General features: G+C 35.8%; 7 protein-coding genes across 8 annotated transcripts; 3 read left to right on the top strand and 4 right to left on the bottom strand.

Moving 5' to 3' along the window:
• Nucleotides 1-254: 254 nt before the first annotated feature.
• Nucleotides 255-1,675, bottom strand: LOC18019349 (protein SENSITIVITY TO RED LIGHT REDUCED 1). The gene has a single exon (XM_006400882.2). It carries the CDS (start codon nt 1,256-1,258, stop codon nt 395-397), a length of 864 nt encoding a protein of 287 aa, XP_006400945.1. The 5' UTR covers nt 1,259-1,675; the 3' UTR covers nt 255-394.
• Nucleotides 1,676-2,590: 915 nt separating this feature from the next.
• Nucleotides 2,591-4,189, bottom strand: LOC18019348 (UDP-glycosyltransferase 76E1). Its single transcript, XM_006400881.2, has 2 exons — nt 3,650-4,189; nt 2,591-3,551 (listed from the first exon to the last, which is right to left on the bottom strand). Exons 1-2 carry the CDS (start codon nt 4,131-4,133, stop codon nt 2,668-2,670), a joined length of 1,368 nt encoding a protein of 455 aa, XP_006400944.1. The 5' UTR covers nt 4,134-4,189; the 3' UTR covers nt 2,591-2,667.
• A 2,630-nt stretch (nt 4,190-6,819) lies between these two features.
• On the top strand, nt 6,820-8,133 carry LOC18019346. Its single transcript, XM_006400879.2, has one exon. The coding sequence runs from the start codon at nt 6,820-6,822 to the stop codon at nt 8,131-8,133; it is 1,314 nt and encodes a 437-aa protein (XP_006400942.2).
• Nucleotides 8,134-10,130: 1,997 nt separating this feature from the next.
• On the top strand, nt 10,131-11,210 carry LOC18019345 (pumilio homolog 18). Its single transcript, XM_024156744.1, has 2 exons — nt 10,131-10,183; nt 10,238-11,210. The coding sequence occupies exons 1-2, from the start codon at nt 10,131-10,133 to the stop codon at nt 11,208-11,210; spliced, it is 1,026 nt and encodes a 341-aa protein (XP_024012512.1).
• A 720-nt stretch (nt 11,211-11,930) lies between these two features.
• LOC18019344 (pentatricopeptide repeat-containing protein At5g59600) lies at nt 11,931-13,573 on the bottom strand. Its single transcript, XM_006400877.2, has one exon. The coding sequence runs from the start codon at nt 13,571-13,573 to the stop codon at nt 11,963-11,965; it is 1,611 nt and encodes a 536-aa protein (XP_006400940.1). The 3' UTR covers nt 11,931-11,962.
• A 227-nt stretch (nt 13,574-13,800) lies between these two features.
• Nucleotides 13,801-16,016, top strand: LOC18019343 (dnaJ homolog subfamily B member 8). Of its 2 annotated transcripts, XM_024156071.1 has the most exons (5): nt 13,801-14,155; nt 14,466-14,637; nt 14,971-15,003; nt 15,143-15,237; nt 15,616-16,016. In XM_024156071.1, exons 1-5 carry the CDS (start codon nt 13,835-13,837, stop codon nt 15,835-15,837), a joined length of 843 nt encoding a protein of 280 aa, XP_024011839.1. In that variant the 5' UTR covers nt 13,801-13,834; the 3' UTR covers nt 15,838-16,016. The 2 variants fall into 2 exon arrangements, with proteins under 2 accessions (XP_024011839.1, XP_006400939.1); XM_006400876.2 differs by lacking the exon at nt 14,971-15,003.
• Nucleotides 16,017-16,942: 926 nt separating this feature from the next.
• LOC18019342 (putative F-box only protein 9) lies at nt 16,943-18,043 on the bottom strand. Its single transcript, XM_006400875.2, has one exon. The coding sequence runs from the start codon at nt 18,041-18,043 to the stop codon at nt 16,943-16,945; it is 1,101 nt and encodes a 366-aa protein (XP_006400938.2).
• Nucleotides 18,044-23,441: the final 5,398 nt, after the last annotated feature.

The raw sequence follows: 23,441 nt of genomic DNA, 5'->3' as shown, positions 1-23,441 counted from the left end.
ATAGCAACTGATTACCACACAACTTTGAGACAACAAGTACAATGTACACCGTTAATATCAACTTAGTTGTGTAATTGTGTAAATTAACTATTTGCTACAGTTAGTTTTCACTCAAACTGTTTGCCACGCATAACAATAGAGTGAAAAGTTTAACCTATTCATTTTTTACATGGAATGAACCAACTTGAATTGATTGTGTTATAGAAATAAACGGGAGGCTTTCTTTAGTTACTATAACTTCACAAGCACTAAACTTTATTGACTGCAAAATGATCACTTCAATAGTTCAATTGGGTTTGTACCCTCTAAAAGATTATGCAGGAAACAACAGACAAAAAAAAAAACAAAAATAAAGATTAGCATTGCAGAAACGAATAGCATTTGATACAATGATCTAAAATCCCTCTGAAACCAACAATGGCAGCTCTGAATCAATACCAGGGCTGAAAAAATGCCAGCTTGAATCATGGAAAGCTGCAAAATAATCATCAGATACCGTCTCAATAGCAAACTCGCTCGTGATACTTCGTGCAGCTATGATCCGTTTGGTGGCACGGATGACTTCCGGGTCTAACGTCACTTGCTCCTCATACATCTGAAAGCTGTTCCCAAACAATGCGATTCTGGACAATCGATCCACTCTCCAATTTGCTTGCAATAGGTTGTTGTACAGATTGGCCTCACAGTGTGGCATGAAGAAAAGAGTAGGCTTTAAGGCTTCCCTGCGAGCTTGCTCGTTCATAGATAGAACAGTGCATCCTAGAGATTGTAGAACACTAGATTCAGTCGCCGACAGGACTGGATCGAACACTTCTATGTTACCTATCCAATCAAACTCTTTCTTCATCAAGATTGCAATGCTCAGCTGAAACCTTGGAGATTCATAAGACTCGATGCTTCCTATACCATACATCACCACCTGGAGCCGTGTTTCAGTGCCTAACACGAGACGAAACTGGTCTGAAACCTCTGCAGACTTGAGCTGCTCCAAGAATGTTGTGTAAAACTTTGAGCTTTCGATTTTCTTCATAGAGATTTCCATCTTCTGCTTTAGTCTTGATTGCCTCTCTGGATCAACTTCAAGATCATCCGATTGCCATGGTTGCTCTTCTTCTTCTTCTTCTTCTTCTTCTTCTTGCACTTTAGGTTTCGGTTTTCTTCTCCCCTGTCTTCTTCCTTTACTAGGCAAAACCACTGTCCACTCACCATCACTACTTGATTTTTCAACATTTGCTTCCATAAAAAATTGGGTTTCCATATCTAATTACTCAATTGCACCACTACACACAGGGCCTCCAAAATTAGGGTTTATACTCTATGCGACGATTCCTAACATAACTGGTTCCGCTACCTGAACAGCACAACAAAATCTCGATTCGGAAACTTAAAATCTAAGCGAATCTTCCACAACAGCAACTAGATTTATCAAATCTATTTTGCCTAATTCCGATCTATCTACTTTGAATCGACAAAAACCTTCGAAAAGGAACAGAAAAAAAAATCTACGATTAGAAACGAAACCGCAAGAGGAAGATCGAAGAAAGCTTCCGATACAGAAGAAGAAGAAGAAGAAGAAGAAGATAATGCTGACACTTGGAATATGAGGCGACGGAGTTGACTCTGTGATGCAATGGAGTTGAGTTTAGTGCTACCGAGTCGCCCAGTGATACAGGGGAAGCAAGTTGTACGCGAGGTTGGGCTGCTAGGGAAATAAAATGAGCCTAGGTACGGCCCATAAAACAGATTTTACTCCTCTACGTTGACAACATTCTTGCACAAAATGCACCTATGACTTGGTAATCGTTTCTTTCTTTGGATAATGAAAACAGTATCAGATAGACTCTCATGCTTCTTGACTTTGATTAATTTTTTTTCATTTCTTTTAAACAGTCAATCTAATATTGTAATGGTGGCCGTTTTGTTAGACTTAATTAGTCTTTTATTGGGACTTTACTCTCCTTTTATTGTGTTGAGAGGGTCACTCACCAATCAACTCCCAACTAGAGGAAGAAAGTGACATTCCAACAACAATAATCAAAACCTTCTTTTGATTTTTCTTTGCCCATAAAACCACGTTGTTACATAAATTCAGTCATCAACTGCTGCGTCTGAAATATCTGTTTTGAGTAATAGATAAATGTGGTGAAATTGCTAGGGATAAGTTACTTTTCTATGTGAAAATTTATGATCGTCACAATGTCCCAATGGAAGTTTACACAAGCAAGTGGTATGAAGATCCTCCAATTTTGACAGAGGCATGAAGCTGAGAGGACATGATCTTCTCTTCATACTCTCTATCTTCCACCATAAGCAAGCTCATAGCAGCTTTAGCAGAGAACATGATCTTTCTGGTAGATGACACGTAACAGACCTTTCCCCTGACAGTCTTTCTTTATCCGATGCATCTAATTGTTTAGTTTGGTGCCAAAGTGAAGGAACCTAAAGGATTCAAACGATTGAACTTGGTTTCAAAGATCAAGCCCTTCATCTCTTATCCTATTTAAGAGAAACTCAGTCTCGTCTCCAAATGCAAACTCTTTTAGTCGGATACAACTACAACAATATACAATTAATATAGAATAAATGTCATTTTATGCCATTTGATTCACAATACTGAATGAATCTCTTCTGATATACTTTTGCTTTATGAACAAAAACTATCTTACTCTACATGGAATCCTTCGTTTTCAAGGAATTGACAAAATCGTCTAGTGAGGTAAATGAGGAACCTCCACCTCTGACAGAGGCTTCAAGCTTCTCTTTAAGACCGATTGCTCTCTTTCTCATTTCTTCTCCTTCTTCATCCACAATCAACCTCTTCACAGCTCTCTCCACTGTTCCTTTCTCCAGCTCTCCTTCCAATTGAACTCCAACTCTCCAAACACTCTCTATGTACCTCGCATTGACTTTCTGATCACCGGTAAAAGGCCTACAGATCATAGGAACTCCTTCTCCGACGCTCTCTAGCGTCGAGTTCCATCCACAGTGACTCCAAAACCCTCCTACTGCAGGATGTCTTAGAACTTCCATCTGCGGAGACCATTTCACAATGTAACCTCTCTCTGAAACTAAATTACTGAATTCCTCTGGTAAAGACTCTGTCCATTCCGAGGCGGGAATAGACCCTGGCCGGATCACCCATAAGAAAGGTTGGTTGCTATTACTTAACCCCCAAGCCATCTCCAACACGTCTTTGGTTTCCATTAATGCTAAGCTTCCTAAACTTATGTATATCACTGAGCTTGGTTTCTGCTTGTCCAACCACTCAATGCAGCTCCTGTCCTCTTCAAGTAAACTAGAAGGTGCAGAAGCTGCAATGTGAAGCGGGCCTATAGGATACACCGGAACTTTCAGATCTTCATGCAGCCTTGCCAAAGACGAGCTCTCTAGACAGCTCGCTGAGTTGATGATAACAGCGGATGCTGTTCCAATGTTAACACTCTCACTGTAAATCTTGAGCATACCCTCTATTGGTCCAAATGCTGAAGTTGGTAGGTCCTTGTACCTTAGAGGATGCAACTCTGGAAACACTTTGTCTCTCATTTCAGGATCTGCATAGTAGAAAAACCGAGCGGCGTTTTTAGATTGGTTAGACTTAAATGGGCATTTGAAACTGAGAGGTGAAAAGCTTAATTAAAATCTTGAGTACCTTTCATGTCGATCAAGAACCTTTCTTCATTGACTTTGGCCAAAACAGAGCGGCAGACAAAGGCAGTAGCATTTGTAGTACTGAAGACAACACTAGGAAGTTGAAACTCCTTAGCTGCAGTTTTTGAGAAGTACATGTACTCATCGTAGACAACACAAGCAATATCATCTTGGTTACCCTGTTCTTGCAATATTTGACCTAAGCAGTGCTTAAAGCTTGCCTCACAGATTTGATTGAGCTTCGTCATAAACTGGAGTGGTCCGAGGTTTTTTAGATCAGACTCAGTTAAACTACCTGGGATGGTGATAAAGTGAAACTCAGAGAAGTCTTTGGAAGAGCTAACACGGTTATACTGAGTCAGAACAACAGTGATGGAGAATCCCTTGGAGTGAAGAGCTTTCCCGAGTTGCATGATAGGAGTTACATGCCCTTGTGCTGGTACTGGAACTAACACTATCCTTCTCTTCGCTCGCTTTTCCTCCATTGCTAATCTCTCTTTCTTATCTCTCAATGTAGAAATGGAAGAAGCTCAAGAAGATAGATGGGGGATACTTTCACCTAGATCTGGTCTTAATCTGATATATTATAGACACGTGATTATGTGAGATTCATATCATTTAAACTTCTTTGGTCTCAAGATTTGAACTCTCTTAATTGTGTGGAAGGACCAGCACAATTACGTGGCACGTGGGGGGAAACGCTGGGTGAACTTCGATGATAACAGAGTAAGATTCTGATTTTAGATAGGCAATATATATTAAAGGCTTACTTTGTCTTTTTCTTATAAGTTCATCTTATCCTTTCCTTTTTTTCTTTCTTTCTCTTTCTAAAAATAAATGGTCGGTTTGTGTTTAGCTAAATTTCTAATTTTCGGGTTTCCAAAGATTAAATAACACAAATGGATCATTAACAAAGGGTTGAAGGTTCGATCTGAAAGACATTTTTGCACTCCTTTGTTAATTTTTTTTTTGCATTTTTTGCTGTGTCTTGAAAGAAAGTGGTATGTATGAAACTCAATTATGCGCACAGTTAAAAACTTTTTTTTTCTTTATTTAAACGTTTAAAAACAATCAGAAAAGTTGTAAGAAAGGTTACTTCCTTCTTTTGAATACAATTTAATATTAGATTCAAAAAAAAAAGAAAAAAAAACCCGGAACACACAACTCAGCCATAACAGTGTTGGTCCAGGTATATTGACCAAAGATGCCAAAGGGATTCATAGACTTCGAGTTGCTTGGAACAGAAGCTAACGGTGCACTCTATATAGGAAAGCAATCAGGTTCAAGACATAAGAAACTGGTGCAGCTCTTAGGATGGTGCATTAGAAAAAAGGTGAATACCTCCTGGTCTGTGATTAGTTGCCACATAGAAACCACAAAGACTTCTTGAAGTTTTGAACATCATCAAGCCCACAAAATTCAAATATTCAAGGTTCATATTTTTAATTTTAATTTATTCCACTTTCCTCTAGAACCTACACAATCAGCACAACCATTGTACAACTCACAAACCAAACTACCAAAAGTGTTAATGGAAAATTAATTCCAAACAGGCTTTTACAATTTCTATGCCCGTTGTAGCTTCACATATAAGTTTTCGGTTATTATATTCACCCCATGCATTCCAATTTATATATTTTTTTTATGAGAAACGACTCTTTTTCCCCTTCAATATGTATTGTTGTATCATAATCAGGTATTGTCAATTGACTTATTATTTTCCGGCTTTGTGGCCATTCTGGTGTTTCTTTCGACCCATGAAAGATGTTTGTTCTAGACTTCTAGATGTGTTGATATAAACAAATTAACTTCTATAGACTATTTCTTATAGAATATACCATTTTTTAAAGATCATTAATATAAACAAATTAACTTCTATAGACTATAAATCACTACAAGAAAACATGCTGAATTCCTATGAATTTTCCTACGAAAATTTTGGTAGGAAATGTTTTTTACCATTTTTCTACAAATTTATGACAAAAATTAGAAATGGTAGGAAATTGATAAAAAATTTCCTATGATAGAAATAGTCGAAAAACGGTCAAAATTTTCTTACCAATATCCAACAAAAAAATATTCGTAGGAAATCTGATCAGAAAATGGTAGGAAATCGATAAAAAAATTTTACTGTGATAATGGTAGGAAATTCGTCGAAAATTTCTGACCACTTTATATGTAGAAACTACCTATCAATTTCTTACTAAGCAAATATTTTATTATTTAAATATCCTATCAATTTCCTACCAAAATCAGTCAAAATAAGAGATGGGAAAATTCCCACATCGACAAACCAAAGTGGAAGACACACTCAATCGGCTCTATAAATAGTGACATATCTTAACTAGAAAAAAATACTAAGTGAATTAATATAATTTAGCATTTAGAAGTTTCATATTTAGTTAAAATTAATTTCTAATTAGTTTTTAATTGGGCTGATTAATTTAGATTTAGTTTTTATAATTTATTTAATAATTGAAATTATTTAATTTTAGAATTAATTGAATTAAAACTGTTTTTATATATCTAGTAAAAAATTGGTATAGGAATATGGTAGGAAAATGTTTGTAGGAAAACAATTGAATTTTTTCGTAGGAAAATGGAAGAAAAGTAATAGCAAATATCTTATATTCTGACCAGTTTTTCCGATGAAATTTTCCGACCAAAAGTTTCGTAGGAAATTTCCTACCATTTTCTGACCATTTATAATTTCTGACGGCATAGAACCTACCGAAAATTTTCGTCGGAAATTGGTAGGAAATGCCTGTTTCTTACCATTTTTTGATGATATTTTTTGTAGGAATACCTGCTGTTTTTTTTGTAGTGAATGGGGATAAAAAGGAGACTGTGGCAATGTTGGTAGATATATAGAATAACCTGACTTTTTGTTTTATAAAAACTGGATTTTCCAACAAATGCTGAATATATCTAGATTCTAAACGCCAAACAAAAATATGATTGAAAATGAGAAAATGGAAAATTTCCTTTTTTCCCTTTTCAGTTTTGCAAAATTTCCTTTTTCGAAATATGAGAATGTGACTATATAAATACGCATCATATTGCTCCACAGATCTCAACACTCATTCATCCTCCACAGTTTCAGTATTCCATAGAATCAACATACGTAATAGAATCAACGTTATCAAACCCTAAATCAGAACAACAAGATCGATGTCAGGTAACCGCAAAGAAGACGGGGGGATTTTCTTCAATCCGAGTGATAAAGAACTCATAGAACATTATCTAGATCACAAGTTGAAAGGTATAAAGGGTGCAAACGACATCATAGTGGACAAGGACGTTTACGCCAAGGCACCATGGTTGCTAGACCATAACAACCATCCTCTTTTCATGACGGACGTGTGGTACTACTTCACGACAAGAACTCAAATCTCCGAGAAGAAGATCGGTCGTGGTAAGAACTCGAAGCGGAGGATCACCGGCGGAGACAACGATGGCTGTGGGAGTTGGAAGCCAAACACGACAGAAGATATCATCGACAAAGAAACAAGGAAGATCATTGGGACAAAGAAAACCCTAACTTTTACTAAAAGCAAGAAAACTAAGAAGCAGCAAAAGACAGGAGAGGGTACTTCTTGTGCTATTGTTCCGGGAAGCGACAGCAGCTGGATTATGACAGAGTATATGCTTCCCGAGGAAGCTAACAAGTTTCAAGAACTGGTCCTGTGCAAGATTCACAAGATTCCCAAGATAAACAGGTCCAAGAAGAAGGACGATCGTCATAGGCCGAGAGAAGAAGGAGACGGGGGGGTTTTCTTCGATCCGAGTGACAAAGAACTCCTAGAACACTATCTAAAGCGCAAGTTGAAAGGTAAAAGTAAAACGCATGAAAAAGACATCATAGTGGACAAGGACGTTTACGCCAAGGAACCATGGTTGCTAGATCACAACAACAATCCTCTTTTCATGACGAACGTGTGGTACTACTTCACGACAAGAACTCAAATCTCCGAGAAGAAGATCGGTTGTGGTAAGAACTCGAAGCGGAGGATCACCGGAGACAATGATGGAGGTGGGAGTTGGAAGCCAAACGCGACAGAAAATATCATCGACAAAGAAACAAGGAAGATTATCGGGACAAAGAAAACCCTAACTTTTACTAAAAGCAAGAACAAGAAGAAAAAGCAAAAGACAGGAGACGGTACTTCTTGTGCTATTGTTCCAGGCAGCGACAGCAGCTGGATTATGACAGAGTATATGCTTCCCGAAGATAAAAACAAGTTTCAACAACTGGTTCTGTGCAAGATTCACATGATAAACAAGTTCGAGAATATGGACGATCATCATGAGCCGAGTGAAGAAGGAAACATGGCTCATCAAGTTGATGCACACGCAACGACCGGGACGGTTCCAGAGAGACCATTAGAGAAGGATGCACAAGCTGGAGCCACAAGCAAGTTTACAGAGGATTGGTTTTTTTATGTGATGAAACAACCAACAATAGAAGATTGGATGTTGGCTTGATCTCGTGGACGAAGATAGAAGCAAGGTATTAGAAGATTCGGAAGCGTTGATTTGATACCAGGCGACCCTATATAACATTGTAGGGATGGATATAGATCAACTTCTAAATCTTGATAGAGAAACTGAAGAATGAAAGAAAGAAACATGAGGTCTATTGTAGTAAGATCTTTTTAGTTAATCCTGCTCAATTAAAAGTTATCTTTAATAGCTCTGGCAATTACGTACTCATTTTTTTTTTGAACAGAATTTTGTACTCATTTTCTTATATCAAATAATTTCCTAGTCAGTTTTCTTATACAGTAAAAACTCTATAAATTAATAATGTTGGGACTTTAATATTTTATTAATTTATAGAGTTATTAATTTATAGATTTCAAAAAAAAAAATATTTTTTTTTATTTTTTATTAATTTAAAAAAAAAATTATATAATTTTTAAAAATTTCTTTCTAAAATTTAAAATGCGTTTGAAAAAAGATTTAATTTAAAATAAATAAAATGCATCATTATACTCGTATTTTAGTAGATTATCTCATGTATATGTTTAAATCAGATTTTGTTTATGGTAATTATTAATTTATGATAACAATGAGACCATAAATTTACATAAAAGTTTTATTAAAGTTATTATCTTATTATCTTATCGAATTGTGTCATATTTTGAACTAGTCTAATTCGGGATTATGAAAAATTATTAATTTATAGTGTTTATTAATTTACTAAGTATTAATTTATAGAGTTTTTACAGTATGTGTTTGATTTCTTCCTATTTATTTATTTATTTTACCTTTTTTCCCTCCATAACACCATGATTAAGAGAGAACGTTGTACTTTTTTTGACCCTGGTCCTGGAAGAAAGTATTCTGTAACTTAATTTGCCCACAAACAAGAATCAGAAAACAGAGTAAGAATATGAGCAAGCTACCTAAGGGTTTATAGACTTTGATGAGTTGCTTGGAGCAGAAATATTGGAAGGAGACTACTGTCTGCTTCGAAATTCTGTCTTAAATCATTAGTGGATGTCTCTATTTTGCAGTTCCGTTACTAATATTTGTATAACATTCGAGAACTATTGAAACCTCTATCAAATAAAAGAAGCCATAATCGAAACTTGATAAAGGAAAAACATAATCAAAGTCTTTGCTTTTCAGTACTCCTCTGTTTACTTTACTGTTTATTTTTCTTCTTCTTTTTGCTAAACGTCTCTGTTACTAGTATCGCCATTAGGGTTAACAATATTTTAATATTTACATTAAAATTATACTTGTCTGAAGATGTAAAAGAAGAACTGAATATTTGCATGAGGAAGGATATAACCCTAAAAGTAATTGCTTCTCTTTCAAGTAATAACCCTAAATCCTCACTCTCTTGTTTTAGGCACTACTATCGACCGTCCTTATCTAATCGTAGCCATTGATAAGACAATCATCGTTTTCCCAAATAAATTCCTCGTCTGAGAACGAAATGAGTTCTCTATCTGTGGAGATCTTAGCTTAAGCTTCGACATCAAAATAACTCAATCAATAAACGAATGCACACTCCGTATGTTCTGGAACATGATCTAAGGTTGATCCTTAATACCTTATTATTAGCTCTTGGAAAGTTTGTACACGTTTTAATAGGATAAATGTGAAGAAGAAGGGAGTCATGAAGATATTTTTTAAAAAATATATAAAAGATATGAAAATATTAGGATTAATATTTCATAAGGCAGATTTGGAAGTTTGGTAGTCTTCGAGATATGGATCAGATAAAAGAAAAGAAGTTATTTGTGTATACTGTTATAAAAAAAAAAGAAATCGGAATAAGGAAACTCTTAAATGGTTGAAAACGAAAAAAGGAAAATCCAGCCACGTCGCCAAATACATTTCCTTTTCGGAAAAGTATTAATCTGACCAAATTGTGTTGTAGCTAGGAAAACAAATTAAAAACCCTATAAATACGCATCATTATTCCACAAATCTCAACAATTATCTTTCTGAAGAATCATTGTACAATAATGGCGAACAGCGATCCCTTCTCAATGTCGACAATGCTCAATTCTTTACAACAACAGCTCCGTCTTTCCACCGCAACAGAGCCTACGAATCCGACGGTTGCTCCTCCTCCTCCACCACCACGTGGCATCCCCATAGCCATTCCTCCTCCGGGATTCACCCAACCTTGCGGAACTCTTCAAGAACTGGAGATGCGTTTGCAATGGATGTTCAACTTGATGACTAACAACGAAGAAGACGATGATAATGCGCCTCCGTTTAAAGAGATGATCTCGAAGCTAGACAGAAGAGAGCTTCAGGGTATGGCGTCTCTGCTGACGTCAGACTCCGACTACTTCTTGGAGATCGCAAGAAATAATAACGGCTCTAACCGCCTGCAGATACTCCTCGGGAAATCAGATGACGTGGACGCCTTCATCTCCGCCGCTATCTTGCGCCGCTTCCTCCACGTCATGACCGACAAGAACGCCCTCTACGTGGCGATTCGTGGATTAAGAGTTTTCAACGAGGAGAACAAAGAGTCATACTACGAGCAAATTCTCCACCACGCGCTTCGGCTTGCGAGTCACCGATACGGCTGCATCTCGCTTAACAATATCATAACCGACTTGGACCATCCTTACTACAGAGAGCAACTGCTAGAATTACTCGCGCAAAACGCACTGTGGCTAAGCAACGATGCTTCAGGGAACTTTGTGGTGCAACACTTGCTTAAACAGAATAACTTGCGGTGCACGAAAAACATCGCGATTAATCTATATGGCCACTGTGTTGATCTTTCTTTCAAAAAGTATGGAAGCTACATCGTGGAAAAGCTTCTGGAGAAGGATGAGTCGATGGAAGTGGTGGTTTTGGAGCTTTTGAAGTGCGATGGAGACAGGTTGATGAGGCTGGCTAGGCATGAATTTGGGAATTTCGTGGTGGGCAAGGCACTGAGAGTTACGCAGAAGGAGATGATCAGGGCTCATCAGTTTAGGGGTTTGGTGAATAAGCTCGTGCCTTTTCTCCAATTCTTTCGTAGGTCTCGTGGAAGCAACATTGCAGCGATCTTGGAATCAGTTCTTCAAATTTTAGTATCTTAGCTTGTCTCAATCTAGTTGACGTAGTCTAGTCTAGTAGGAAAAAATAAGTAGTTGAATTGATTTTTGTACGAACGATCTGTTTTGATTCTAATAAATCAATCACAAACTTTTTTATTTTTTAGTTTATGATAGAATCTCAAATACCAATAAACAATTACGAAATCTCAATTCTTTGCATAACAGTTACGAGATAGTCAAATTCTTTCTATAGAAAAACTGAGTTTCTTTGTATAATTGTATGATTTGTGAAGCAGTTCGGTTTGGTTAATGAGTTGCAGATATTGCAATTGTATCTTCTTTCTAAGAGAACCCTGATAATGGTGCCAAAGATACTAAATTGATGGGAATCATTGCTGAGAAGTAAAAGCTGTTACTCGGATCGAAGGTTTCAAAGTTCGTAAAAAAATCTCAAGTGTCTCATCTCTTTGTTTGTTCTACTTTGCTTCAGTTCTCTGCTCATTCTTCAATACATTCCTCTCTTTTCTTGTGTGATTTGATTATTTCTCAAAGACTCTCTGTATCGCTTCTTGATATCGCAAATTCAATCATCAGAATAGCTCAGTGTTAGATGCTTGCAGGCACAAAAACTCCTAATGAATCTAAAATTCTAGTGAGAAATATGTAAATTTAATGAAAAAGGTGGGTCTGGTCCTTCAGAAAAAAAAATTGGAAAATGAGATCACAGCTGAAACCTTTCTGTCTTGTCCTGAATGTTTCACCGGTCATGCTTTCCACAAAACTCTCCATCAAGTTCAAGACACTTTATCATCTACCCAGCTACTGCCTGGAAACCTTCTCAGCTTCTTCTTCTTTATCATCTTCTTCAATCTCACAACACTTTCCCAACTACCAGCATTGGCATACAAACTGGACAGAAGCAACCCATTCCCTGAATTCTCTGGTTCGAGCTCTGCCAATCGCTCTGCTGCTATCTTTGCAAGCTCCATGTTCCCGTGGTTCCTACATGCACCTAATAAAGCACCCCACGCAAACAAATCCGGCTCCATTGGCATAGCCTTGATCATCTCATAGGCCTCAACAAGCTTCCCTGCTCGGCCGAGAAGATCCACCATACAAGCATAATGCTCCAATCTCGGGTCGATTCTGTACTTGTTTTGCATCAAAAGGAACAGCTTTTGTCCGAGATCAGTTAACCCGCCGTGGCTGCAAGCTGTCAGGATAGCCGTAAATGTTAAGTGGTCAAGTTTCTCTCCCTTGGCTTCCATCTGATTGAATAGCTCAACTGCTTTGTCTGAGAGCCCGTGATTTGCGTAACAGAAGATCATCGAGTTGAAAGTAACCGTCGTCTTCTTGGGCGTCATACGGAACAAGATCATTGCTTCTGATATGAATCCACATTTCCCGTACATATCGAGCAAAGCACTTCTAACGAAACCGTGATCTTCTAGACCAGTGACTACCGAGTAGCTGTGAATCTCCTTCCCGTGCTTCACATTCGCGAGTGTTGTACAAGCAGGCAAAAGGGTAGTGATAGTAGCTGAATTTGGATACAACCCATGAGCTAACATCTGTTTAAAACCATCTAAAGCTTTTTCATTCTGAAAGTTATGAACAAGGCCTGAAATAATAGAAGTCCAGGACACAACATCAGGCTTGTGACCATCCAAGCACATAATCTCAAGAATCTCAGATACTTTTTCTTCATTTCCCATATGCGAGAATCCTGCAATCAGAGCATTCCAAGTGATAATATCAGGTTTTATTCCCAGTAATTTCATATCTTGCACCAAGTTCAGTGCTTCATCTGATTGGCTGTTGTTAGCGTAACCAGAGATCATAGCGTTGAACACGGCCAAATCTTGCTCAGCCAAATCATTGAACACCTTCCTCGCATTCTCGACTTCCCCAAACTTCGAGTACATATCAATAAGTGAGCTAACTACAAAAGCATCAGACTCAAATGAACACTTGAGCACCATACAATGTATCATCCTCCCAAACTCTTGGTCAAGCAGATTGCGACTTGCTTTAAGAAGACTAGGAATCATGAAAGCGTCAAGTTTTAAACCTTCTTTATTCATTTCTCCGAAGAAACCCAAAGACTCCTGGTAGTATCCATTTCGAGCACAAGCCCCAATCATTACAACACATCCACTGATGTCTCTCTTGGGCATTCCATCGAACGCCTTCTTGGCATCAGTAACTTTCCCACATTCCACGTAAAATCCCACAAGCTTAGCTGCAATTCTCGTCAATCGAGCAATCCCAGATGTCACCAGATGAGCATGAAGCTTTCTTCCTTGGCACAGAAGTCGATCTCGACCGTTGGTTTCGATGAGTTCAGCATAATAACCGACTGACAACAACCGAAAAGAACAAGGAACGATGGAAATTTTGTTCATGGCTGAGGATCAAAGCTTCGAAATTAATCAAAAGCCGCATTATGATGGTAGATTCGAGCGCGGGAGAAGAACATTTTCAGTTTTGTAAAAGTTCCAACTTATATTTTGGGACAAAGAAGGAAGAAAGAAGAAGAACGATACTAACCGGAATAAAATGCTACATTTAAGAGTAAACCGGAAACCGGATGAGCGGTTAAGCAAAAAAGCCGCATCGATTATCCAGAAAGGAGGAAATTTCGATCCAATGAGGCAGAGAAAGTTATGTATGCAACATCTTCGATTCTGTCTCCAACACCACAAATTTACTTCCTTTCGCCTCATCTTCCTCCAATTTCGTTACTTTATCGGATAAGTTTTCTGGGTTTTCCTGTAACAAATTGCTGCTATGGCGGCGACTTCGGACGCGCTTCGTTCTATAAGCGACGGAGTTGTGATCAAAGACGGAGAAATCGAATCATAGTACCGAGAGCTAGAGTCTCTCCTTACGAGATTCTTGGTGTGTCTCCGTCGGCGACTGCTCAAGATATAAAGAGGGCTTACCGTAAACTTGCTCTCAAGTATCACCCAGATGTTAATAAAGAGGTAATTTTTTATGGTTTCTATTTCAATGGAGTCGAATTCATCTAGGTTTATGCTTTGTGAAATCAGCTGAATTGAAACTATGTATGGATGCTTATACGTTTGTAGAAACATACAGTTTCATGGAATTGGAACTATAATATGAATGGATTGGTACCATATATATGCTTACATATTTTCCATATACATTCAAAGTCATAGAATTGTGAGTTTGTATGGTGTTTTCATGTGTGTATCTCTGTACCTACTTGTAGTTAATCTGTATCTTTATGAAAGAAAGTATGATTAATGCCTGACTGTTTTTGGTGTCCAGGCAAATGCGCAGGAGAAGTTTCTGAAGATAAAACATGCCTACACCACTTTAATAAACTCTGAGTCACGGCGCAAGTATGGTTCAGAGAGTCGTGCGTCTGGTTATTCATACTCTACGGGTCAAACAAGCCGAAAGAGGGACAGTCAAGTCGAGGAAGATTTTTATGGACTTGGTAAAACACTAACCCCTGATTACACCATAAAGATAAAATGTGGTCAAGGACCCTGCTTTGTAAAGTGGAAACTTTTTCTATGAAGCACAACCCTCACTTTGCAATGGTGTACAAGTATTTACACAAGGTTTCAGACATCAATGCTAAATTTGGTTTGTGAAAATGTTCATGGTGTTTGAAAACTTAGTGTGCATGCTAGGCATTATTTGATGCCGTTAATTGCTGTGGTAGAAGTGCCTTGCGGTGTTCTCTCTTATGTGTTTTCATCTTTTGGGGGGAATTAGGTTGTTTGAGGTCAGTGTTATCTTATGCACAGCACACTTTATTATGCAGGTGAATTCGTGAGGGATGTTCAATTAACAATCGGTAGACGCAACCTGTGAAATCTATCTTTTTTTCTGTCGTTAGATTGGTTTCTTTGCACGTTTAGATATTTTATGGACAGGACATTGTATAATTGTAGTTAATTGTTCATTTATAGGCTCACTTTCTGTGGTATGAACAGGGGATTTCTTCAAAGATCTTCAAGAAGAGTTCAAGAACTGGGAAGCTAGTGCGTCCTCACAAGGAAAACCGAAAAGTCTTTGGGAGGAACTAGCGGTAAGCTTAAGAATATAAATTTAAACTACTGATAACCCAGAGTCCCCAATGCGTGTCAAATATGAATTTGAACTTGAAATTTAGTGGCTATCAAAGCTTGGATCTTTCCTCTGTTTAAGGGTTTTAGTTTCTTTGATAAACCTTGTAACTAAAAACCGATTTCAAGACTACAGGTCAAAAGCTTATCTCTCATTGTTGGTATAGACTTATAGTATAGTAACCAGTTTCCTCTGATCTGATTTAGTTCTTTTAATATGGTAATGCCTATACTGAGATCGTTTTGTTTTTTCCTGGGGACTTTGTTCAGATGAATGTAGACTAAAACCGGCATTGGCTTCTATTGATTCTCATGTTTCTTATCATTTTTTTTTTACTCAGGAAATTGGGGAAGAATTTGTGGAGTTTCTTGAGAAAGAGCTTAACATAAGCGATGAAGACAATGAGGGATCAAGCAAAAATGGAGAAAGATCTGATTTTGACGAAATCTCTTCAAAATCGCCAGGGAATAATAATAATAGCACGAAGAACAGTATAGAAGATAATATTGATGAGATCGAAGCAACCCTAGCTCAGTTGAAAAAAGATCTTGGTTTGCAATAATCCCAAAAGTTGCAGGAAAATGTTCTTTCGTAGTTGGTTTTGATATTCTGATGTTTCTTTCTTTTCAACCCATGTATATTTGCAAGGAAAAGTTGCAGGATCTGTGTTGAGAAACTATATTTCTTAAAGAATATTATTTCATGTAAGCAATTATGTTTGTATGCAGATGAGATCAGTATCAAGATTAGTTCACTATTTCTCTACTCCACCAAAAGCTTTATTGTTTTTCAAGTTTTCGTTAGGCGAAGTCATCAACACCACTGAAAAAACATTTTCATTGTTTTTCAACTTTTCGTTAATAGTTGCCAATAATTAAGTACTCAATAATGTCATCAAGTAATTGGCAATCAGTTTTGACATATGCGTGTGAGTTCTTCATACTTTCTTATCCTTTTTTTTTTAACATTTTTTTTGCTCGAGTACTCCTGAAAGAAAGTGGCTCTGAAACTCAATTGCCCATAAACACAAATCAGCTAACGTAGTATTAAATAAGACATAACAATGTTGGTTCATAGAATTTGAGTTGCTTGAAACAGAAGCTAACGGTAACACTCTATATAGGAAAGCTATGAGATCAAACTTCAATGGGATAAGATCTCTAAGACTTCTTGAAGGTTTTACATCATCAAGATTCAAGTGGAATGGCTTAATTGGTCTCTCGATGCATCTAGAAGCTAGTTTGGAAGGAGAGTGTATATGTTGATGACCCAATTCTCTTTTTTTTTGGATTCAAAGCTGTACTTGAAAATTATAGAGATTTATCCGACAAGCTTCAATCCAAGTAAACGAAATCATAACCGACTTGAACCATTCTTCTTCTTACATGCCAAGAATTGATCTCTATTTCTCTTTCTTAGTCTTGTTCATTTTTTTCTTTGATTTTCTACTCAAAACATAAAAGACACAAACAAAGATGAAGACAATACACAAAACAAGCTGGCTGTTGTTTTGGTTATCAACTTGAATGTAATACAAAGAAGAAATGAACCATAATGGATAAATTCATTAAAGTAATCAAACGACAATGTCTAGCAAAAAAAAAAAAAAAGATTCAAATACAGAAATGAAGAAAGAAAGAGCAGCTGCAACAAATCACTTTCTTATTTTATCGACTAGTCTTTTCCTCTACTCGCTGGATTTGAACCAAACTTGGAACATAACTGAAAATAAAAGAGAAATCTGATGCGTGTGTAGTGTCTACAGAAGGGGACTCTGTGTGATATTTATGAATAACGTATTCCCTCTTCCGGCTATTTGGCTTCAAACTTCGATTACAACACATAACCACTTTCTTCTCCTCGTCGACCAAAAAGTTATTGGGAATATATCCATCAGTACTACTAATAGGTATATCTAACGTAAAGGATTTGCTCCACAACACAGCTTCAGTATCAATATTAATATAAGTCACCCACATGTCCATCTTTGAAATTGTATCAAAGCTCCTATGTAACAGTAAAAGTTTATCTTCTCTAACAACTGATAGAGCCATCGCATCAAGATTCTGAAACACTGGAAGACAAAAACGTCTAAATCTCTCTCTTGTAAAATCAAAACTTAGTATGAATTTGTCTACTGTATCAAAAGCAAGCCAGTAAGTATTTCCCTTCAAAGACACACCCTCTCGTGACTCTATTCTGAAGACAAGAGCAGCGACATCAAGAACCCTCCATGAATCAGAACTAAATTCATAAATTTCGAACTTTATAAGTTTATGCAAACACCTTAAAATCTTGTAGCTATGGCAAAAGTTGTTGTTTTCGTAACCTAGACAATATAAAGACCATCGATAGCTCTCTTCATCACTTTTGGGTTGGATCCATCTGGATTCCCCCGGATTCCAAACCAAAAGTCCATCGTGGTTGGTTTTGCATAACAACAAACCGCCACAGTGAAAAGCTTCGTATATATATACTTTTTCTAGATTAGAATGAGAATCCTTTAGGCCAAGCGGAACCTTAAACTCTCTAGATGGATCAGCGACGTTGAGACTAATGCTCATTACAAAAATTCTATATTCCTTCAACATGAGAACCATGGACTGCTTTGGAGCTTTACGAGAGTGCTTCTCAGTGAATCTTCTGTCTCTGAATAATTCAAAGGTATTCCATCGTTTACAAGTAGATCGTAATCTTGTTAGAGATGTGGCTGGAACTCTAGAGAGTATTTCTTCTATCAAATCCGGCGAAAGATTGGACATTATCATTATGATCTAATCTTCCAAGGAAAAATTAAACGACTCAGGGGCTATGTAAGTGGAGATTAGGGTTTTGGATTTTTATTTCAGGTTTGCCTTGAACCCATCTTATATAGGGAAAAAAAGAAACGATTTCTCCAAGTTTACTTTGATAAAGGAAACTAAGCATATATACGGTCTACATAAAAAAAAATAAAAAAGGGAAAAAAGGAGATTTGACTATCAATTAATCTAATCATCCCACCAGATTTTCAAATATATAACCCATCTTATTATTTATTTGATTTTCTCAATTTTAATTAATTTTATAACATATTTAAAATATTTAAGGTTTTCTATTCATATTTGAATTAGGTTTACTTTTTACTATTTAACTATCTATATATTTATTTTCTTAAAAGCTTGACCAGCAGAACACCTAAGAGCATCCGCAATGCAGAGATTCATTTTGATCTCTTATTTATTTTTTTAATATTTAAAGTATGGAAGAAATTTATTAAAGAGACCCACTAATTTTACATGGTCCAATGGAAAAAATTGTATAGGGTTTCTTCCAAAAAAAATTTGTCTTCTTTAATTTTGTCCCAATTTCGCCTAATCAATTGAGATGTTACACATGGCAGGGAGAAGAAGGAAAAAACGTTTCTTCCTGTTATCAAATAAGAGACGTTTTTAAGCTTGAGTCTCCTCTTTTGATTATTTTTAATATAAATAATTGAAAAAAACGGTATCAAATACGGCGTTGCGGATGCTCTAAGAGTTCATGGACTTTGAGTTGCTTGAAACAGAAGCTAATGGTACACTCTATATAGGAAAGCTATGACATCAAACTTCAAAGGTATAAGAGCATCATTATCCCTAAAACCTCTAATGGATTTCTTAACAATTTTTTATTATAAATTATAGGTTAAAAACCCTTGTTAAGAAACCTACTGTTTTTAATGGTTTATTGGGAGAAACTCTAAATAGGTTTTTCAAAAACAACTAAAGTCTTTCTCTTTATTAAACATGACTAGACTTGTACCCGCGCATAGGCGCGGGTTTTGTTTATTTTAAAAAATATGTTTGTGTTGATATATATATATAATTATAAGAATATGATAATTTGTTTAATTGTTTAGTATTAAGGTTTTTTTTTTAAATAAAATCTTTGTAAAACAAATAACTTTTTTTTTAGAATTGGAAGTAGTATAAGTAGAAAAATTATTCTACTATTCTAGAAATCATAAACATGATATGAGTAAAAAAGACGTAGATAAAAGCCATATTTTTGGGTTGAATTGCTTGAAAAGATATTATTACCTCTGATTTTTAATGTTCTCATATTTATGACATGTATAATTGCTATGATTCTGCAAGAACCACCTCATACGTCATGTTTCACAATAAAATGCAGCTATAATAATATGATATTTGACCCATAAAAACTGCTAAATCTTTGAATGTAGAGAATGCTACATCTTTACTTTCTTTCATACAACAAGCTTCGAAAAAGGTGTTCATTATGAGGATAAGCCGGAAGAAAAAGTATCAAGTTAGTACAAAAAAATATTAAAAGTTTTTAGATGAATATCAAAAGATTAGAAATGTTGTTTATTTATTTTTGTTAGAAATGTAAAAAACCTTAATTTTAATGTAACTTAATAGTTATGAACATAAATACATATGAAATAAACATTAAATAGAGAAATTAAGTTAAAAGTGGTGGTATTAATTAGTTTTAAATTTATTTTTTTTTTAATTTATGATTTATTAATTGGATGAAAGTACATGTGTACTCCATTCAAATGCTGATGTGGCAGCAGAATGGAGAGAGTTCACTTAAAATCATATATATGATTCTCCTTATTAAACATGATTCGATCAATTAAAATTCAGAAAAACCAAAGGTAGAGAGATCAAAAGTAAAACCAAATGTTCTCCACAATGATAACTATCAGCTTGAAAAATCGTTGTTCTAAGAGAGCTCAGTTTTAGACAATGAGACAATAACATGACCTTGTAAACGGATAACTTTTAGTCAGAAAACGAACCATGAAAAAGAATGGTACGATTTAAGATACATGAGGGATGAAAGATACCATTAGATTCAACTACTTACTTTTATCTGATATTTTTATTCAGTAGTAAGCCGCCTTCTTTTCCCATAATCAGCATCCCTTGATCTTGAGCGATGGTTATCCTCCCGAGACAACCTTGATTTGCTGTGTCCTCTGGATGATCGGCCTCTGTTCCATTCATCATCATGCTCGTGGTTTCCCTTCTTGGCAAACAGGATTGTCTTGGCTTAACGGCTTCTTAAATGGTTCAGGGAACTCACTCTCAGGACATTCACTGACAAAGATCATCACTTGTTTCAAGAAAGGAGAACAAACCTTGAAATATCGATAAAATGGTGTCTTAAGTCTTAACAAGGTCTTCCAGTCACGGATGCAACACTTCCATGTTCAGCAAATTCACCGTCTCGTAATCACAACAACAATTTTCGACCATCCCAATGTACTTCTGCTGCTCAACCTAAAAATAAAATCAATAGAAATTGAGAAATCGAGGTAGCAAATAAGGGACATCCTTATCTGTGAAATCGATGGAGAGATCAAAAATCTCCGATGCCTCGATTTCACCAAGAGGAACCGACGATTCAGACTGGAGAAGACGACCATCACGACGGATGGGGTCGGAGAGAACGGGGCTTCGTTGACGAGTAGAAATTTTCTCGGTTTTGTCGAAAGAAGAAGAATGGTCGAGGAAAATGGCCGATGCGAGAAAAAATTTGGTCGACCAAAATTTGGTCGCAGAAAGAAGAAATGGCCGAGGTTTTATTGCCCAATATGCTTGTGACACCTGTCTGCGAAAAACCGATCCTTAAAGATCCCAAATAAGCGTTTCTTTTGTTTTTGGGCCTTTAAACATTATTTTTAAAATAAAAAGTCTTAAAAAATTCTTATAAGAACTCTCGATGGTCTAAGACCTCGAAGATTTCACATCATCAAGATTCAAGTGGAATTGCTTAATTGGTGTCTCGATGCTTCTAATATTGTTAATTTGCTATTAGGGTTAAATAAAAATTATATTGGGTATGAGATTATTAAAAAAAAAAAAAAAGATGGAATTGGATAATACACTGATAAGGAAGAACATAACCCTAAAAGCAGTTGCTTCACTTTCAAGTAATAAGGTCATCTCCAACCCTGAACTCTATAATAGAGTTTTTTAGATTATTTTATTAATTTTTATTAAACAAAAAGTGAAAAGAAGAAATGATTATAACTCTGATTTCAGTTTCCAAATCCATTTAAGTGGAGAGAGAAAGAAAAAAACGAGAAGAAAAAAAATTAATAAAATTGTTTTTAATCAAAGCCAATAGCATAATGCCACATGGCCGACGAACCCCTCTAAAATCGACTCTTCAAATCCTTCCCAATGAACCTGTTCTTTACTTTTATTTCATTTTTGATTTATTTTTAATTTTAAAAATCCTTATGAACCCCTTTTGAACCCTGCGTTGGAGATGCCCTAATACTAAATCCTCCCTCCACTGTTCTAGGCACTACTTTATTGCTTTATCACCGTAGCCATTGATATACATAATTACTCTGAACCTCGATGAATAAGACAATCATCGTCTTCCCAAATCAATTTCTCGACTTAGAGCACAAATGAGTTCTCTAACAGTGGAGAACCATGTCGGATAATCTTATTATTGGATAAGATCGATCAAAATTTGATTATTTTTGGAGATAATGGTCGGTTGGGTCTCAATTCAAAGAATGGATTATGGTATTTACCATGATGAGATGATAAAGAAACGAAAAAAAAAGATTAACTATTTCAAATTCCCAACGTGAAGTGAATGTAAAAGATGGTGGGAACATAATATAATATTACATTAAAAAAACGTAATTAATAAGAATCCAAAAATACGTGGATATGTTTTTACTTCTACATATATCCGCTGGTGTGTGTGTGTAATTACTTCTAGGAATGAAAAAAAAGTGAATATGTTTTTTAAATTACAATATTACGTTCTAATTGAAGATGTTAAATTTTAATTTGTAATTTTCAAAATTTCTATTATATATTGATGTTATAGGTGATGTTAGTTTCTAGTCAGTAAATTTGAAAAGTTTTTTTAGGTCAAAAAAGATATGAAATTCATTATTTGTAACAATACACACTTTAACACTATGCATATACGACAAAAACAAAAATATAGAAAATGAGTACAGTTCATTAAAACAGTAAATTTATATCTTCTGAATATTTATGCACTACATGGCATAACTGAAAAGCCCAGAATCCAGCTATTTTATATAAAGGAGATCATCAATATACAGCGATCTTGATTTATATATTTATATATATTGATGATTTTTGATGATGGTATACTTAAGCAAGAGCGAGTGTTTGCAAAGCAATATTAGAACTCATCCTCCTGACAGTCATATACAGTGTCGGCTTAAAGGGAATATTAATTAATTAGATTAAAGAAACTTTTCCAAAAAAAAAATCATTTTAGTAAGGAATTATAATTTAACATGTTACATTTTTTTTTTTTAAGAATCCATCTAGCAGACGAATTAATTAATTAGATTAAGGAAACTCAGTTATATATATATATATATATATATATATAGTGCATCTGCATGTCTCTTAACGTGAACTATATATATGTGTATTTAATTTCCTATAAATAGGCATCGGATCTCAACAATTCCTTTCATTCTCTTAAACTCTCTATAATTTCGGAATTCAGTTCCGCCCATGAAGTAAAGGCTTCAAGGCAGTCCATTATATCAAAAATTTTGGGGCAACAAAATATGACTTAATTTTTAATTTTAATTCATATTTAACTAAAGTCTATCGACATTTTTTAAAAATATTAAGGCTTTAGTTTGTCCCACATCGAAAAACTAGCATAATTTAAAAAAAAAACTGTATTATAAATAGATCTTTGGTCTGATGATGGCATCATTTGATTTTGGGCCAGCCCTTACTCTTTAAGCATCATATGAGCTTGGGCCGGCCCTATATATAGAAAACGACGGCGATAACGTTTACAAGCTCGGAGAAGATCACAGTCGTCGTTTCGCCGCCGCAAGAGCATCCATGGAACAAGAGAATCATCATGCGGTTCCTCCTCCTCCTTCACTTGAAATTGGGGAAGATTTTGTGGAGTTTCTTGAGAAAGAGCTTAGCATAAGCGATGAAGACAATGAGGGATCAAGCAAAAATGGAGAAAGATTTGCTTTAATAATAATAATATACCACGAAGAACAGTATAGAAGATAATATTGATGAGAAAGCAACCTTTAGCTCAACCCTAGTTAACTTTTTCTCTACTCCACCGAAAGCTTTTTTATTTTTCAAGTTTTTGTTATGCAAAGTCATGAACACTACTGAAGAA

This window comes from Eutrema salsugineum, unplaced genomic scaffold, assembly GCF_000478725.1.
Source record: "Eutrema salsugineum unplaced genomic scaffold, Eutsalg1_0 scaffold_2, whole genome shotgun sequence".
NCBI classification, from domain to species: domain Eukaryota; kingdom Viridiplantae; phylum Streptophyta; class Magnoliopsida; order Brassicales; family Brassicaceae; genus Eutrema; species Eutrema salsugineum.
The sequence above is the reverse complement of the archived record's forward strand: the minus strand, read 5'-3'. Positions and strand labels throughout refer to the sequence as shown.

What these genes read in the sequence shown, in the direction of transcription:
- LOC18019345 (XM_024156744.1), top strand. Translation starts at nt 10,131, where the DNA reads ATGGCGAACAGCGATCCCTTCTCAATGTCGACAATGCTCAATTCTTTA. An exon ending in ATGCTCAATTCTTTACAACA is followed by an intron (nt 10,184 to 10,237) that starts ACAGCTCCGTCT and finishes GGTTGCTCCTCC; the next exon opens with TCCTCCACCACCACGTGGCA.
- LOC18019349 (XM_006400882.2), bottom strand. Translation starts at nt 1,258, where the DNA reads ATGGAAACCCAATTTTTTATGGAAGCAAATGTTGAAAAATCAAGTAGT.
- LOC18019348 (XM_006400881.2), bottom strand. Translation starts at nt 4,133, where the DNA reads ATGGAGGAAAAGCGAGCGAAGAGAAGGATAGTGTTAGTTCCAGTACCA. An exon ending in GTTCTTGATCGACATGAAAG is followed by an intron (nt 3,552 to 3,649) that starts GTACTCAAGATT and finishes TCTACTATGCAG; the next exon opens with ATCCTGAAATGAGAGACAAA.
- LOC18019343 (XM_024156071.1), top strand. Translation starts at nt 13,835, where the DNA reads ATGTATGCAACATCTTCGATTCTGTCTCCAACACCACAAATTTACTTC. An exon ending in ACCCAGATGTTAATAAAGAG is followed by an intron (nt 14,156 to 14,465) that starts GTAATTTTTTAT and finishes TTTGGTGTCCAG; the next exon opens with GCAAATGCGCAGGAGAAGTT. An exon ending in GGATGTTCAATTAACAATCG is followed by an intron (nt 15,004 to 15,142) that starts GTAGACGCAACC and finishes TGGTATGAACAG; the next exon opens with GGGATTTCTTCAAAGATCTT.
- LOC18019342 (XM_006400875.2), bottom strand. Translation starts at nt 18,043, where the DNA reads ATGATAATGTCCAATCTTTCGCCGGATTTGATAGAAGAAATACTCTCT.
- LOC18019346 (XM_006400879.2), top strand. Translation starts at nt 6,820, where the DNA reads ATGTCAGGTAACCGCAAAGAAGACGGGGGGATTTTCTTCAATCCGAGT.
- LOC18019344 (XM_006400877.2), bottom strand. Translation starts at nt 13,573, where the DNA reads ATGAACAAAATTTCCATCGTTCCTTGTTCTTTTCGGTTGTTGTCAGTC.